Source organism: Mirounga leonina, unplaced genomic scaffold (genome assembly GCF_011800145.1).
Source record: "Mirounga leonina isolate KUSES-001 unplaced genomic scaffold, KU_Mleo_1.0 Mir_376, whole genome shotgun sequence".
In the NCBI taxonomy this organism is placed as follows: domain Eukaryota; kingdom Metazoa; phylum Chordata; class Mammalia; order Carnivora; family Phocidae; genus Mirounga; species Mirounga leonina.
Genome location: NW_023270718.1, coordinates 1,165,340 through 1,183,531, shown reverse-complemented (window position 1 = coordinate 1,183,531; position 18,192 = coordinate 1,165,340). Strand labels below are relative to the sequence as shown.

The following is an 18,192-nucleotide window of genomic DNA, read 5'->3' as shown; positions in this document are numbered from 1 at the left end:
CTAGGAAAAGGTGTGAAAGTCAGTCATGCCCCACTAACCAACGTGTTTGATAAAATTACCACATTCCAACAAGTAATTTTTTCCTCTTTCTACTCCTGGGGAGAGGGAGTAATAGGGTAAAGAATTTGACAAAAGTAATCTACTTCAAATAGCCTCTCTACCCAAGAAGTTTTTTGTTTTTTGTTTTTCCTGAAGTTTTATTCATTTACTTGTCAGAGAGAGAACACAAGCAGGGGGAGCAGCGGGCAGAGGGAGAAGCAGGCTCTGCACTGAGCAAGAGGCCCGATGTGGGACTCAATCCCAGGACCCCAGAATCATGACCTGAGCTGAAGGCAGACACTTAACGGACTGAGCCACCAAGGCGTCCCTACCTAAGAAGTTTCAATGAAAGTAATGCTAAAACCCGTATTTAGAAGGCAATCACATCCAGTCTGGATGGAAATGTGGAGAATAAGAAACCAACGATCAATTCAACATTTACTAAGAAATATATGTCATTAGTATAACTTTGACACTTAAACCCCTGCCTTGACATTCTCGAGAATAAAAATAAACAGTGTAATGGCTTATTGTAGGATTAGCAATCAATTTTCAGTCTATGCTGTCACAAAAGATAACTATCCACTGATTTTATGCAGTGTAAATTCAAAGTCCAAGATAAGACCCAACTTGATAAGAGGCTGGGAAAGACAGGAGCTCATCACAAGGCAATGCCAAATTACTAGGACCGACTGCAGTACTGAGTAGTTTTCTCGCCTTTCAACGGTCTCCCTGAATTAATTTTATTAAGGCCACACGTAGGTTACCCGTTCTGAATACAAATTTTTATGAAATTCTGGAGGTGATCTCAACACAATTTTCAAATATACATTTCCCCCATTTATTAATTTAACAAATATTGAGCACCTCCCAAGTACCTGGCAATGTTAAGACTATGTAGAGAACAAGCCTCTGCATTTATGGAGCTTACATTCTAACGGGCATTACTTTTAGTGTGTCCATCATACTTTTCTACAAGGCCTGATAAAACTCATCCTTTCCAAAGCCTCTCCCCTGAGTAGTATTTAATAAAGGTCAAAGTTCAAACTGTACCTTACTATGCCTCTTTCAAGTGTTCTCTGCTGTGTGGCCTCCTGACTACTGGGGTATGTTAAGCGGTGCCTCAAACATTGACTTTTGTGAAATAAATGATTTTTTCCTTTCGAACTTCATGATTGGAAGAATTCACATGACACTTGGGTTTTAAGAAATCATTTTATACAACTGTTTTCCTGGGTGGACTCTCTGATGTTCTTCCCACTCCTATCACTGTTACAGGATTTATCACCAGCATGGATTCTGTGATGAATAGTAAGATTTGATCGCCAGCTGAAGCTCTTACCACACGTCTCACACTTGTAAGGTTTCTCTCCTGTGTGAACCCGCTGATGAGACTGTAGCTGTGAAGAGCGACTGAAGACCTTGCCACACACATCACACTTGTAAGGTTTCTCTCCAGTGTGGACGCTCTGATGAAGCTGCAGACTTGAGGCCTGGCTGAAGTGCTTACCACACTCCCCACACTTGTAGGGTTTCTCTCCTGTGTGGACCCTCTGATGCATGTCAAGATTCAAGCTCCATTTGAAGCCCTTCCCACACTCCTCACATTTGTACGGCTTTTCTCCCGTGTGGACTTTCTGATGGGCTTGAAGGTGTGAACTGCGACCAAAACTCTTCCCACACTCCTCACATTTGAATGGTTTCTCTCCACTATGGACTCTCTGATGGGCCAGAAGATTTGAGGCCTGCCTGAATACTTTCCCACACTCCTCACAATTATATGGTTTCTCTCCTGTGTGGATTCTGCAGTGAATTTTGAGATCTGCTCTACGACTGAATCCCTTCCCACACTCTTCACATTTGTACGGTTTCTCGCCAGTATGGATCAGCTGGTGAATCTGAAGTCGGGAACTCTGATTGAAGCCCTGCCCGCACTCCTCACACTTGTAAGGTTTCTCTACGCTGTGTGCCTTCAGATGGATTTGAAGATATGAACTCTGACTGAAGCCCTTTCCACATACCTCACATTTATAGGGTTTCTCCCCTGTGTGGACTACCAGATGAACTTGATAATGGGAGTTCCTCCTGAAGCTCTTCCCACACTCATCGCATTTGTATGGCTTCTCTCCTGTGTGGACTCTCTGATGTGCTTGAAGATTTGAACTCAGAGTAAAGCCTTTACCACACACATTACATATGTAGGATTTCTCTCCAGTGTGAACACCCTGATGGGCCTGAAGACTTGAAGGCCGACTAAAGCCTTTACCACATTCCTCACATTTGTAGGGTTTTTCTCCTGTGTGGACCCTCTGATGAATGTATAGATTTGAGCTACAAATGAAGCCCTTCCCACACTCCTCACATTTGTATGGTTTCTCTCCCGTGTGGACTCTCTGATGGGATTGAAGATGTGAATTCCGACTGAAGCTTTTACCACATGCATCGCATCTGAATGGTTTCTCCCCAGTGTGGACTCTCTGATGGTCCTGGAGATGAGAGGCCTGACTGAAGGCCCTCCCACACTCTTCACAATGATAAGGCTTCTCTCCTGTGTGGACTTTGCAATGAACAGTAAGTGCTGATCTACGACCAAAGCCCTTCCCACACTCCTCACATTTAAATGGCTTCTCTACAGTGTGGACTTTCTGATGGGTTTGCAGAAGTGAGCTCTGACTGAATTCCTTACCACACTCACCACACTTATAGCCTTTCTCTTCCACGTGAACTCTCTGATGAATACGAAGAACTGAGCTATAACGGAAGCCTTTTCCACATTCACTACAGGTATGAGACTTCACTTTTGAGTGTAACTGCTGATGAAGATCAAAGGTAGAGAGATCACTGAAGGATTTTTCACATTCATTACACTCGTAAGGTTTTTGTCCTGTGTGAGTCATACTATCCTGGTCCAATGTTGAAATCTTCATGCTGTCTTTCTCACAATCATCATTGCTATAAGATTGGTTACTTCTGTGTATTCCAGGATCTAGGTGATGTGAAATCCAACTGATGGGATCAACATCCTGTTTACACTGACACAGCTTATTCTTCATGGAAATTTGTTGGTATCTATTCCGATAACTCTGTGACTCAGTCAAAGAAGTTTTCCTCCATGAGTCCTGGGCTCTCAAAATTGCAAAGTCTGAGCTTTCAGTACCATTAGGACCATCCACTTCACAATTTAGTATACAGTTCTCATCTTCAGAAATTTGAATAGAGAGTCCTGCCCCAAGCTGGCAGGGGGAATCACCTTGTTTGTGAAGCTGAGAACTATTTATCATGGAGTTTTGACATCTGGATAGGTCATTTGCAATGTGTTGCCAGATTTGCCAGCAGGAAAGCTCTTCATGTGGTCCTCTGTCTTGAACGGTCCTCAGCTCACTTTGATTGTTCCCTCCTATAGGGACAGAATTCAGAGATGTGGACAAGTGAAAACTTTGTGCAAAGAGTCAAGATTTCACACTTAGGACACAGTATGAGACTTTAATGAACCTCAGGATGGTTCAACTTATCTTTTTCACCATATATGAAATACTCTGGCTTATACAGTGATGGAAACCAACCACTTAGCATTAATGAAATCCAACAAAAACAAAATTACTGCCACCTGACACATGATTTAAGTCATTTTTCAAAAATTACATGTCTTTCCCACCATAGTATAGTATCAATAAGGACAAGCATTTTGCAGTGTTGACAGCTTTTAACAGTGCCGAGCAGTTACTAGGTGTTCAAGAAATGCATGCATAGATGGATCCCAATCTGATGTCTGAGATTATCTAGAATTCTAAATCCCAGTTCAAGTGTATACAAGTCAGAGTAGCAAAAGAGCTTTTATAAGTAAGGTATATGAAATAGGACAAGAATGGGAAAATACAGTTTGCTAAGAAGCTGAAAGGCTACACCACAGACAAGTGGGTACTGAGGAGAAAATCAAGGGTGCTAAAGAAAGAAAAGCATGAAGATCCATACACTAGATCCTTCTGAGGCTTCTGTACTGTCTCTATAAATGCCTTCCCCCACCTAAATGCCTGCCCCCGCCTCAAAAGGAATCAAAATTTTTTTTTTTTAAGATTTTACTTATTCATTTGAGACACAGAAATACAGAGAGAGCATGAGCAGGGGGAGAGGCAGAGGGAGAGGGAGAAGCAGGCTTCCCGCTGAGCCAGGAGCCCGATGTGGGGCTTGATCCTGAGCCCAAGGCAGACGCTTAACCATCTGAGCCACCCAGGCGCTCCAAAAGGAGTCAAATTTAGAGGCCAGAGAAGAATGCTGTCTCTTTGAAAATAGTGTGGAAAATTTTTGGATATAGATACATTGGCCTTCAATAAGAATGACTGTTTCTTTTTTTTTTTAAATTTTTTATTGTTATGTTAATCACCATACATTACATCATTAGTTTTAGATGTAGTGTTCCATGATTCATTGTTTGTGCATAACACCCAGTGCTCCATGCAGAACGTGCCCTCTTTAATACCCATCACCAGGCTAACCCATCCTCCCACCCCCTCCCCTCTAGAACCCTCAGTTTGTTTTTCAGAGTCCATCGTCTCTCGTGGTTCGTCGACCCCTCCGATTTCCCCCCTTCATTCTTCCCCTCCTGCTATCTTCTTCTTTTTTTTTTTTTTCTTAACATATAATGTATTATTTGTTTCAGAGGTACAGATCTGAGATTCAGCAGTCTTGCACAATTCACAGCGCTCACCATAGCACATACCCTCCCCAATGTCTATCACCCAGTCACCCCATCCCTCCCACCCCACCCCCCACTCCAGCAACCCTCAGTTTGTTTCCTGAGATTAAGAATTCCTCATATCAGTGAGGTCATATGATACATGACTTTCTCTGTTTGACTTATTTCGCTCAGCATAATACCCTCCAGTTCCATCCACGTCGTTGCAAATGGCAAGATCTCATTCCTTTTGATGGCTGCATAATATTCCATTGTATATATACCACATCTTCTTTATCCATTCATCTGTCAATGGACATCTTGGCTCTTTCCACAGTTTGGCTATTGTGGACATTGCTGCTATAAACATCGGGGTGCACGTACTCCTTTGGATCCCTACATTTGTATCTTTGGGGTAAATACCCAGTAGTGCAACTGCTGGATCGTATGGTAGCTCTATTTTCAACTTTTTGAGGAACCTCCACACTGTTTTCCAGAGTGGCTGCACCAGCTTGCATTCCCACCAACAGTGTAGGAGGGCTCCCCTTAAAATGACTGTTTCTAAGTGCAGAATGCAGTTTATTGGTGAGATGGGAAATAAATTCCATCACTTATGATGTTTAGAAGAAACAGACTAGAAACTATTAGGGAATGTTTAGATGATTCTCAAGCAGCAAAGCTGTCATCGTATGAAATGCCTTCGAAAGTCGTATATTTACATCTATACACCAACACTACGTCTGAGGATACGACGTAAGATCCATTTATGATTCCGTATGTGCATTTTGGAAGAAGCAAATGGGACGTGGCTGGGCAAATCTTTTAAAGGAAAGGCTAACTCACAAGCTGGCTATTTTCTGAGACCTTCCATTCCCTGATATAAGAGATATGGAAGGTGAATTTTTTCCCCTCCTCTGGGGGAGCTGCCTAAGAAGTGGACCAAAGAATCCTCTACCAAAAAAGAATCTCCTCCCCAGATGAATATGCTCTGCTACTAAAGGAAGGTCACAGGGAAAGAACGGTGTTCAATTTGGTTACAACGACAGTGCTACTACACATTCTGTACAGGGCTCTGCATGAGCTGGTGCGGGTCGACTCGTACAGAAAGGCAAACACACACACATATACCATAGGCAGCCGAGAAATTAGAATTAGGTTAAGAATTCATTTAGAGACAAAAAATATTTTGCAATATCCCTTCTTCACATGGATCTGTTCACCTCTTAGCTATTTCCGTGGAGGGCAGGCTTTCCTCTACAGTAACTCATTCATTTATTCAACAAAGATTTACAGAGCCCCTGCCACGTACCAGGACTATTCTAAGCACTGAGAATAGTGAACAATCAACAAAACGAACAAAATTCCTCTACTCTTGAAGATTACACTCCAGTAAGGAGACAAAGATAAAATAAACAAATGAATAAAAATACGTGAGATGATGATCACCCAAAATAAGGCAGCACAGAGAGAGTCAAGAGAGAATGGCATTTTCAACAGGGTGGTCAGAGTCCTCACATGAGATGAGAACTGAGTGACCTAAAAGAAGTAAAGAAGGGGCCTGAAGGGTTACAGGTGAGAGACTATTCCGGGCAGAGAGGAACAAGTGAAGGGCTCTGAGGCAGAAGCTTCCTTCGCAGGTCTGAGAAATGGCAGGGAAGACACCGTAGGCAGAAAAAATGGAGCAAGAGGAAGGACAGATGTATTTAGACACGCCGTGGGAGCAGACCACAGAGGACTCTCTAGAAGCTGCTTTAAGTGGTTTTTATTCTAAAGAAGCCGTAAGAGAATTTTGAAGAGAAGACTAACATAATCGGACTTAAAGTCATAAAGGATCCCTCAGGCCGCTACTTAAAGCACAGACCGAAGAAGGGTGGGGGCAGGCACCACTGCAAAGACTTCTGCAATAATCCAGGAAAGAGGGTTGGCACCTGGACACAGGCGACAGCACACAGGTGGCGAGAAACAAAACAGATGGACAGGTAACTGTGACAACGCACAGTTGCTTCGTTCTTACCTACATTTCTCTCTATCTGGGTTGCTGTCTTCATCAACCAGAGCCTCTCTTCTCTTTCTGTGTGCCATTGATCTCGTTTAAAGGGCTGATGTCCTGAGAACATGCAAAATCACGAGTTAAAATGAATGCAACTGAGCCACCCAGGCGCCCCTCCATGTGGATTTAATTATATGGATGGATTAGTAATAAAAGCAACCCTGTGACTTTTGGACAGATTTATCAGTCTATAAAGTGAAGCCGACTTCAAAAAATATATCCTCAAGATTTGTACTTATATTAAAACAAGGGCCTTCAGGGTGCCTGGGTGACTCAGTCGTTAAGCGTCTGCCTTCAGTTCAGGTCATGATCCTGGAGTCCTGGGATTGAGCCCCTGCGTCGGACTCCCTGCTCCATGGGAAGCCTGCTTCACTCTCTCCCATTCCCCCTGCCTGTGTTCCCTCTCTCACTGTGTCTCTCTCTGTCAAATAAATAAATAAAATCTTAAAAAAAAAAAAGGGCCTTACCAAGTATATAAATCTGTTTTTTGATTATAACTGTTAATTAAAATTGCAAGTAGGTATGTTAAAAAATAAATAAATAAAATGAACATGCTAGAACTAAAATTTACTGGAAATTTGAGTTCCAACCGCATATTCAAGGTATCGAAAGTGTGTTTTTCAAACCTTTTTTTAATCATGACCCATTGAAGAAATAGCACTTATTTCATGACCCAACTACATACATAGAGATATGTACTATCCAAAGAAAGTTTGAATGACCTATTTCTAGCCCATGTCTGTTTTCACTGAATCTCCCAGTGGCCCTCACACACTCATGCAATCAACCATTTTTTTGCTGCAATGTGTCCTAAGAAGTTCTGATATTCTCTCCCCTATTGATTTCATTCAAAACTGCTCATAAAATTCAATAAATCAGTTTTAGAATTCACTAATGCGATAGGAGTGAAATCTGAAATCAAATTGACAAGGTGTAGCAGTATACTGTCCATTTATAGTCCTTTACAAAAACCCAAATGAAAAAGACCTGAAAGATCCTGTTCAGAAAGATCAGAAACATCCTGTGTCCCACAGGAATTAGCAAAGTCCAATCCCCAAACTCCCCATTTCAAGAGCCCCAAAGCCTTAAAACCCCAAGGTGACAAAGATCCTCCAGAGGGAGGCTGTTCTCACCCACTGAGACCAGGTTCCTGAAGTTTTCTAACATGACGTCCTGGTACAGTTTCCTCTGGGCAGAGTCCAGCAGTCCCAGCTCCTCCTCTGTGAAGGCCACCGCCACGTCCTTGAACGTCACCGTCTCCTACAACAAACACATACAAGCTCAATCTTATACCCAAGGTCCACTGCGAGAGGTGGGAGGATGGGTGGGGACAGGTGGGGATGAAGGGTGGGGAGGCGCTCTGGCCCCTGAGCAATCTGTAGATTTCCCAGCCCTTCTCCTTCTCTCCTGCTGATGCCACACACCGATCTTCCTCAGCCTCATCGAAAGTGCTGCTCTAGGGCGCCTGGGTGGCTCAGTTGGTGAAGCGACTGCCTTCGGCTCAGGTCATGATCCTGGAGTCCCGGGATCGAGTCCCGCATCGGGCTCCCTGCTCGGCAGGGAGTCTGCTTCTCCCTCTGACCCTCCTCCCTCTCATGCTCTCTGTATCTCATTCTCTCTCTCTCAAATAAATAAAATCTTTAAAAAAAAAAAAAAAAAAAGTGCTGCTCTGGAAAAGAAAGCTCTATTTACCTGGCCCTCAGTGAGCACTGTAATAAGCAAACTCCCTAGAATTCTAACAGCTGTATCCTAAACTAAAAAGTTTTTACTTTTTAATTAACACTGCCAATTACCCCAGAAACATTGAACAGTTCAGCCCCAGCAGTGTTTGATAGCACCTGCCTTCCCACTGAAGTGGGAACCAGGTCAGGGTGGCGTTCTTTGTGGAAATAAACCAAAAGGGCACGCCAGGTCACTGAATGAGAAACTCTCTCTCCTCCTGCATCTGTCTTCACTTGAATACCATACTCTGACCCCAGATCTCCGGTGTTGTGTGTGAATTTAAGCAGATGTCTTTTTCACAACTGCTTGTCTTTGTAAAATGAAGATAGGGGCACCTGGGTGGCTCAGTTGGTTAAGTGTCTGCCTTTGGCTCACGTCATGATCTCAGGGTCCTGGGATCGAGCCCCAGGTCAGGCTCCCTGACCAGCAGGGAGTCTGCTTCTCCCTCTTGCTCTGCCCCTCCCCCCTCTGCCCCTGCCTGGCTTGAGCGCTCACAGGCTCATGCTCTCTTTCTCAAATAAATAAAATCTTTTAAAAACATAAATAAAATGAAGATAAAACCAAGCACCTCTTTATAAAATTGTTCTGAGGTGTCAATGCAGTGAGCGACAAGTCCTTTAGTACCCCTGGATTTTTTAAACTAAGGTTATGTATTACTTTGATTAAAAAAAAGTACACTGGGGGCACCTGGGTGGCTCAGCTGGTTAAGCATCTGCCTTCAGCTCAGGTCATGATCCCGGGGTCCTGGATCTGAGCCTGTGTCGGGCTCCCTGCTTAGCAGGGAGCCTGCTTCTCCCTCTCCCTCTGCCCTCCCCCTGCTCGTGCTCACTCTCTCTCAAATAAATAAAATTTTTAAGAAATAAATAATAATAAAAAAAAACACTAAGGAAAAAAACAGTAAATAAAATACACATAGGGTTTGTGACTTAGGCATGAATCTAGCTCTTTAATCAGAAAGCTTCTAACAGTATCTTTTCTTGTGAAGCTGAAGTCTCATCCTGACGCACTGTGCCACATTTGAATATCCTACCAAAAAACATCCAATGCACCAGATATAAAACGTACCTCTTCAATTTTGAGTACTTGTTAAGGACAAAAAAAAAGGCAGTAATTTTCAGGACTGTTTTTTGAGAAATAGGTTAAATCAGGAGAGACTTTTAAAAAATAAAAACTTAAAAAAAATTGTTGCATAGTATTAAATGAAAAAGAAAAAGATTCAAGTGTATGTTATGGGGTTGGGGGATCGACAAACAGGTGAGAAGGAAAAAAAGTACAAACTTCCAGCTATAAAATAAGTCAGGGGATGAAAAGTACAGCATAAGGAATATAATCAATAATAATATAATAACTTTGTGCAGTGACAGACTGTAATTACACTTATCATGGTGAGCATTTTGCAATGCATCTAATTGTCAAGTCACTGTATTATACACCTGAAACTAATATGTCAACTACGCTTCCATTTAAAAAAAATAAAACAAAATTTAAAAAGTAAAAAATAAATAAAACAAAGAGATGAAAGATTTTTTAAAAATCTTAAAAGAAATAAAGCTGTATCTATGTTATGAATACAAATACACAGAAGTAGTGAAGTGCAAGATATTTTCATTTCTATTTAGTTTTCTACTTTTTTTTTTTTTTTAAGATTTTACTTATTTATTTGACAGAGAAAGACACAGCGAGAGAGGGAACACAAGTAGGGGGAGTGGGAGAGAGAGAAGCAGGCGTCCCGCGGAGCAGGGAGCCCGATGCGGGGCTCAATCCCAGGACCCTGGGATGATGACCTGAGTCGAAGGCAGACGCTTAACAACTGAGCCACCCAGGCACCCCAAGTTTTCTACTTTTACTTGTGAGATTAAAAAAAGATGGAATAAAAGCTAAAACCAAAACCAATTAAACTTAAAAGTCATAAAGAAAAAAGCACCTGACACACTCAACAAGTCCTCAGATGCACTCTCCTTAAAAGAGAACTTGTCTCCAGTCTCTGAGGACTAAAATAACATTTTTTTTAAAAAGATTTTATTTATTTATTTGAGAGAGAGAGAGAGAGAGAGAGAGAGAACGAGCAGGGAGCCCAATGTGGGGCTCGATCCCAGGACGCAGAGATCACAACCGGAGCCAAAGGCAGATGCTTAACCAACTGAGCTCCCCAGGTGCCCCTAAAATGACATTTCTAACAGTAAGAAAGGCAAGCTCTACTCACCTTGAACATGTTCATATTCTCTTTCCTTCTGGGGAAACAGAATCCTAGAAAGATAGACTGGGAAAGGAGAAAAAAGTCAATGGAAACTGGTCAAGTATGTCATTAACCTATGGGACGGTGCAGGTGAACCAGCTTGATGAGCAGAACTCGACATGCGTACCAGATACCCCCCTGGCCCCTTTCAGTAGGAGTTCAAGGAACAACCTGCCCAACCACATAAATGGCCCCGTCCCAGTGTGCCTGTAGCTTCTGCAGTAGTAATTCTTATTCTGGGCAGGGTACAAACTGAGACAACAGCAGTAAGAGAAGGCTTTGGAGTCAATATGCACGGGCTAAAGTCCTGGCTAGGCTATTCACTAGCAATGTCATCTTGGGAAGATGATTAACCTCTCTTTGCCTCAGTTCTGTCATCTGCAAGTGGGGGAGAACAATGGTATCAACCTCATGGAATTGCTGTAAGGGAGGAAGCTATCAGAGCACTCTCAGTTTCTATTTCTTTCCAAATGCAGAATGATATTCTATAGTTTGAAATTATCCCTATAAATGTGATTTCTACCAAGAGAATATTGTTAAAATATGTGGAGTTCACAGGTTGTTGCTCTGTCATGTCATGAGTCAGGGACTGCTCAAAATCTCTGGCTGTCTTCCTGATAATTTGTTACCTCAACAATAATATCTAAATTGACATGGCCAACTTTTTATAAAAAGGTATAAAAATAAGTGAAGTTTCTTTCTAAGCAGGAAGTGCACTTTTGACAGGTAGGCATTGAGGTAAAGAAAACTAATCAAACCCAAGATTTTGCAACAACAAAAAAATAGGTTGACAGTCCATACCTAAGTTAAATAAAAAAGACAGCCATCTGAGTTGTAAACATATTGTTATAAATAAATGAATGTATAAGAAATAAACAAGTGAGAAGAGAAAGTTCCCCCGATAGCAGAAGGCAAACCAAAAAATGTAGAATGAAAGACAGTTCAGATAATCATCAATGGATGCTAAAAAAAAATGGTGAAAGTTTGGGAAGAAGTAAGATAGTCACATGGTCTCAAAATATTAACTGGCAGATACCTTACCGAAGAAAACAAAGTTGAAACCAGCAATTGGGACAAACCCACAAACGGACACGTACTTCCCAGAATGCACTGAGAAGGTGCTTTACCACTTACTTCTGTAGCATCCCTGCTGCTAATGCAGAGCCTGAACCTAATCATAAACATCACATAAACCAAAAAAAGAGGGACATTCTACAAATTAATTTGCCAATATTCTTCGTGAATATCATGAGCTAAATAAAGTCAGAGGATTCATTCTATTTTTTTGTTTTGTTTTGTTTTAAGTAATCTTTATATCCAATGGGAGCTCAAACTCACAACCCGGAGATGAAGAGTCGCATGCTCTACCACTGGACCAGCCAAGTGCTCTGGAATCATTCCAGATTAAAGGAGATTAATGAAATAAAAACTAAGTTTAATGCATATCACAGGACTGAACCCTGAATTAGAAAAAGAAAACTGCTCTCAGAGACTTTATTGGGGAAACTGGAAAAACTGAATATGGGCTGTGGATTAGATAACAGTGTGTTATCAATATAATTAATTCCATTTTGATCAGTTTCTAGCTTGCCCTCAAATGGTTCAGCAAAAAATAAATAAATAAATAAAAGTATGCAAGACCCCAAAAATGGCACTGGAAGCTAGCAGGACCAACAGCTAGAACTTGGTGTTTCCCACTAATCAGCGAGAATCTGACAGGGCCACTCAGTCTCAGTGATCGTGATGAACAAGAAAAGGACAAGAGACTCCGTAACACAGAGACAAAGACATTCTACAATGACAGGAAAAAAAAAAACAAACCCAAGAACTGTCCCCCCCAACATGAGTGACTGACTACTTTATTAATAGTGACAACTGAAGTCTCATTTTGTTTCTCCCATCTACTAGCTAAAAATAATTACAACATCCAGTCATCAACTTGCTTCTGCTTTTGAACAGCATGCGAACTAGAACAAATCCTCACTGCTTAAAACTCCCCAACTCAGGGGCACCTGGGTGGCTCAGTCGTTAAGCGTTTGCCTTCGGCTCAGGTCATGATCCCGGGGTCCTGGGATCGAGCCCCATGTCGGGCTCCCTGCTCGGCGGGAAGCCTGCTTCTCCCTCTCCCACTCCCCCTGCTTGTGTTCCCTCTCTCGCTGTGTCTCTGTCAAATAAATAAATAAAAATCTTTAAAAACAAAAAACTCCCCAACTCAGCTAACACAAGCCAAAACCCTATAAGCAGCCCCACCTAATAGCCTTTTACCAAGACACCTGGGTGTGTGGGCTTCTTTGCTTCAGCAAGCTAAAGCAAACTTAACTCTTTGATTACAGGTATGTTCTTGGGAGGTTTTGGCTGACGGTCACTAACAGAGCAAACAGGCCAAATATACGTAATTGACAGGCACCAGGGTGACTCAGTGGGTTAAGCATCAGACTCTTGGTTTCCACTTGGGTCATGATCTCTGGGTCATAGGATCCAAACCCATGTAGGGCTTCGCAGTGGGGAGTCTGCTTGAGATTCTCTTCCTCTCCGTCTCCCTCTGCTTCTGCCCCTCCCCAGCTCGTGCTGTCTCTCTCTATATAAAATGAATCTTTAAAACAATAAAATAGGGCGCCTGGGTGGCTCAGTTGGTTAAGCGACTGCCTTCGGCTCGGGTCATGATCCTGGAGTCCCTGGATCGAGTCCCGCATCGGGCTCCCTGCTCGGCGGGGGGTCTGCTTCTCCCTCTGACCCTCCCCCCTCTCATGTGCTCTCTCTCTCTCATTCTCTCTCTCAAATAAATAAATAAATAAGGGGCGCCTGGGTGGCTCAGTTGGTTAAGCGACTGCCTTCGGCTCAGGTCATGATCCTGGAGTCCCGGGATCGAGTCCCGCATCGGGCTCCCTGCTCGGCCGGGAGTCTGCTTCTCCCTCTGACCCTCCTCCCTCTCATGCTCTCTGTCTCTCATTCTCTCTCTCTCAAATAAATAAATAAAATCTTAAAAAAAAAAAACAATAAAATAAAGTAGGAAAAACAGCAGTACCACTTAACAGAGCCACTGTGTGACGGAAATGTGTTCATTTGCGTAAAGCTTTTAGAATCGAACTTAGCAACTAAGGCTCAGCTATAATCATTACTCAAGTGCGTGTCCCACGCATTCTCCAATTTACGCGACTATCTCCGTAGAAGAACGCCAAGTCCGACTCACGCGGAGCTCTGATGCCTCCTCCTCCGCGCAGTGCTTTTTGAGAAGTCAGGGCTGGGGAAGGAAAGGAGGTTGCGAAATACCAGGTTTGTGTTTCCGTTCCCGATAAATCACACTCCCCAGTACCAGCTAGAAGCAACTCTCCTTCCAAAAAAAGGTCAGGAGTCCAGGACAATTCAGCTGCCTGGGCTCACAGAACCTCACTGAGAAATGGGCGCTTCTCGGATAATTACAGCAGTATCAGTAACAAGAAGTCTCCTGCCAGGCAGTTATAAACCTTTTACTTTAATACCTCGTTTCTTCCCTCACGACACTGTATTCCTCACAACACTGTATTAGGAAGGTATTCCTTTTACTTCCCTTTTACAGAACAGCAAACCAAGACACAGAGGGATTAAGTAGCCTACCCAGTAACCCACCCATATGAAGACGGCTGGCTCGCAGGTGGGGAGCCAGGACAGGGGTGCAGAGAGCCCGGGAGACCCTTAAACCCGGAGAAGCACAACCAGAGCCCGCCCCATCCAGGGCAGGTCCCCAACGCGCAAAGAAGTTCCGCCCAGGAGAACGCAAATCCCTACCCTGGGCTATCAAACCTCCGTTTTTAGCCGCTCTTCCTCTTTCTCCCCAAATGAAATGCTGGTGGCTGCGGGACCCAGGTGCGTTTTCGGGAGAAGTTTGAATGGGTCGTGGACAGCGGACCTGAAACACTATAATCAGGGAAAAGATGGCTGCTACGGCGTCCTCCTGGGGCGGAAGTGCCTGCGACCAACCGGCACTCCTGGACTACACTTCCCAGAATTCCCGAGAACCACCTTCTTCAATGGAAGTACCTGCGACTACATGGAGCTCCTGGACTACACTTCCCAGAACTCCGCAGCACCACCGTCTTGAACGGAGGTACCTGCGACTACACGGAGCTCCTGGACTACACTTCCCAGAATCCCGCGGCGGGGGTGGGGTGGGGGGACGTTTACAGACCCGCCTCCCTGTAGCTGCGGGATGTGACTACTAGGAGCTCTGGACCACCACAGGTTCCCGACTGCCTGGGGCGGGAGGCGATAGGCAGCAGCGCCGCCCTCCCTATTACCCTTCACCAACTGTGGGACCGGAAAACAGACAAAGCTGCTCCCCTTATGCGGAAATGCCTGACTACTCTAAGCTCCTGGGTTTCACTTCCCGGAATCCCTAAGAAGGTCTGGGCGGAGGTCTTGCTATTCTGGCACGTAGAGGAGTGTAGATTCTGTTCATCGAAAGGCTGAGAAGCTGAGTACCACTTTGGATAAGCTCGAGGGGCTAAAACAACGTAAATCCGTTGCCTACCACAGAGGCTTCCTGGTAAACCCCGAAGAGCTTCACCACAGGAATAAGAGCAAAAGGAAACTGGGCCTTCTTTGGCAGGAACTAAACGCAAATGTGAAAATCACCTCAATCCCTGAAATTGCGTGAAAATGAATTGCTGGCCTCTTCCAACCCTTGCAGAAGCAAGTGAAAATCCTTTGTAAAGGAAGATGTCAGTCATCATCCTGGGCCTCAAATTATTTCTATAACTGTAGAATTTGTGATGTCAATATTACGCCAAGAGAACTTCGCGGGGGTGGGGGGAAGCATTACTTGGCATAAAGAGGGTCCTTTCATAATGATAAAATTTCAAAGTACCAGAAAGTAACAACTTCAGTTCATACTTTATAAAGCGAAAATTGACAGAACTACAAAGAGAAAGATTCAAACTCAGTTGGAACTGGAGGGGTTTTTTTTTTATGTTTTTATTTATTTATTATTTTTTTAAAGATTTTATTTATTTATTTGAGAGAGAGAATGAGATAGAGAGAGCATGAGAGGGGGGAGGGTCAGAGGGAGAAGCAGACTCCCCGCCGAGCAGGGAGCCCGATCCAGGGACTCGATCCAGGGACTCGATCCAGGGACTCCAGGATCATGACCTGAGCCGAAGGCAGTCGCTTAACCAACTGAGCCACCCAGGCGCCCGAGGGATTTTTTTAAAAAAAGATTTTATTTTAGAGAGAACGTGCATGAGCAGGGGAGGGGCGGAGGGAGAGGGAGAGAATCTCAAGCAGTCTCCCTGCTTAGCGAAGTCCCTTGCAGGGTTCCATCTCATCACCCTGAGATCATAACCTGAGCCCAAATCAAGAGTCAGACACTTAACCGACTAAGCCACCTAAGTGCCCCGGAACTAGAGATTTTAACACACACATAGAAGGAAATGTTGAGCCTTAAATGCATATACTAAAATAGAAGAGAAGCTGAAAATCCATCCTGAAAACATCAATCTCAGAAAGTGAATAAACAAATAGCAAAACTAAAGAAAGCAGAAGAAAATAAGAGCAGATTGATGAAATACAAACAAAATTAAGTGGATCTTCCCCTCCACAAAACGCCAAAAGATCACCCTGTGGATAAAGCAATAAAATTGATAAAAGTATGGTGAGAATGACTAAGAAAAAAAAACATATATGAAAAATAGTATCAGAAATAAAAAAGAGAACATCACTAAATATTACGATGATACTGTGAACTTTATAAAAATGTATTTGTGAATTTAAATGAAATCAATATATTTCTAGAAAAACAAAAATATAAACTTACATAATAAAATTAATACTTGATGAAATGACAGAAATTTCACTTTTGAAATTGGGAATGAGAACACAATGCTGATTATAACTACTTAAAGTTGTGCTGGATCTTGTATCCAGCAAACTTGCCAAACTCATCTATAAATTTCAATGTTAAAGCCACATTTATCTGGACTTTTTATACACCTAATCGTGTTAATTGTAAGTAACAACAGTTTTATTCTTTCTTTTCCAATTTGTACACCTTCTCTTTATTTTTCATTCCTTCTTGAACCGGCCAATATCGCTTTATTTCCTCTAATATATTCTCAATTTTTATTTTTGTCTTGAATATTTTAAAGCAAATCCCAGAGATGTACTTGCACAAGTAAATACATGAGTATCTATCTCTTACTAATAAGAACATTTTTTTTTAAATTAGTCTCCACCCCCAACGTGGGTCTTGAACTCATGACTGGGAGATCAAGAGTCACATGTTCCACTACCTGAACCAGCCAGGTGCCCCTGATAACATTCTTAAAGCCTAAATATATTGTACAATTATACATTTAAGAAAAGTAAAAATATTTGTTTAATAACAATTTATGCCCAAGCCCTGATAAAAAATTTTTCAATTGTGTTAAATGTGTCTACTTAGACTAATTTTATTGAATCCAGATATAAAAAAAGACCCATGCATTTGATTTATTGGTTATCACTATTAAATAGTTCTAAAATAATGTGCTTTTCTTCCTTTTTTTTTTTTTTGTATAAGACTGAATTCATGGAAAATCACATTATTTTCCCTACACTTGGACTACTTTGGATTTGGCTAATTGCCCCAGCAACATTGAAACCTATAACTCAATGGAACAATAATTAAAGGATCCTTGTGTCTTTTTTATGTTCCAAATTCTTCTGGAAAATCATCCTCCAAGAGCCATGCCTGGCTTAATACAACATGGCACACAGACCAGACACAGAAGTTCTTCCCACTACAAGTAAACTGAAATCTTGAATGTAGTATGATAAAATATGACAACATAATTTAACATTTTATTTATTCATTCACTTTTTCCCCATGATATCCTCCATTCCCTTCTCTACCCCACAAGCAATCATCCTAATTTGTTTAGCATGTTACCTTTTGGGTGTGTTTTTGTGCAAAATGTGTGCAGGTTTTTTTTAAGATTTTTTAAAAAGATTTATTTATTTATTTGACAGAGAGAGATTGCACATGTGTTTTCTTTTATTTATTTATTTATTTTTATTCTTATGTTAATCCCCATACATTACATCATTAGTTTTAGATGAAGTGTTCCATGATTCATTGTTTGTGCATAACACCCAGTGCTCCATGCAGAATGTGCCCTCCTAAATACCCACCACCAGGCTAACCCATCCTCCCACCCCCCTCCCCTCTAGAACCCTCAGTTTGTTTTTCAGAGTCCATCGTCTCTCATGGTTCGTCGCACATGTGTTTTCAATTTACATAAATGCTACTGTGTCATAAAATTCATTCTGGTGTTTTTCTCCATTCAGGTGTATGCTTTTAAGATTTATCCACCCATCTAATTTATTTTAGAGGACTCCATTTTCTGCACCCATAACATCTTTTTTTAAGTTTTTATTTAAATTCCAGTTAGTAAACATACAGTGTAATACTAATTTCAGGTGTACAGTTTAGTGATTTAGCACATCAGCACTTCAGTGCTG

The 18,192-nt window shown here is 42.2% G+C and overlaps 1 protein-coding gene across 4 annotated transcripts in view; it reads right to left on the bottom strand.

The window, feature by feature from the left end:
• Positions 1-334: 334 nt before the first annotated feature.
• ZNF226 (zinc finger protein 226) overlaps positions 335-18,192 on the bottom strand; it is a 33,615-nt gene continuing 15,757 nt past the window's right edge. The window contains exons 1-5 of one of the 4 annotated variants that reach the window (XM_034986683.1): positions 14,485-15,514; positions 10,687-10,743; positions 7,895-8,021; positions 6,726-6,818; positions 335-3,436 (exon numbers count right to left, since the gene is read on the bottom strand). In XM_034986683.1, the coding sequence (XP_034842574.1) occupies positions 1,251-3,436; positions 6,726-6,818; positions 7,895-8,021; positions 10,687-10,701 (2,421 nt within the window). In that variant the 5' untranslated portion in view covers positions 10,702-10,743; positions 14,485-15,514 and the 3' untranslated portion in view covers positions 335-1,250. Of the gene's footprint in view, positions 3,437-6,725; positions 6,819-7,894; positions 8,022-10,686; positions 10,744-13,909; positions 13,952-14,484; positions 15,515-18,192 lie in introns of those variants that run through there. The other 3 variants (XM_034986684.1, XM_034986685.1, XM_034986682.1) reach the window with 3 other exon arrangements.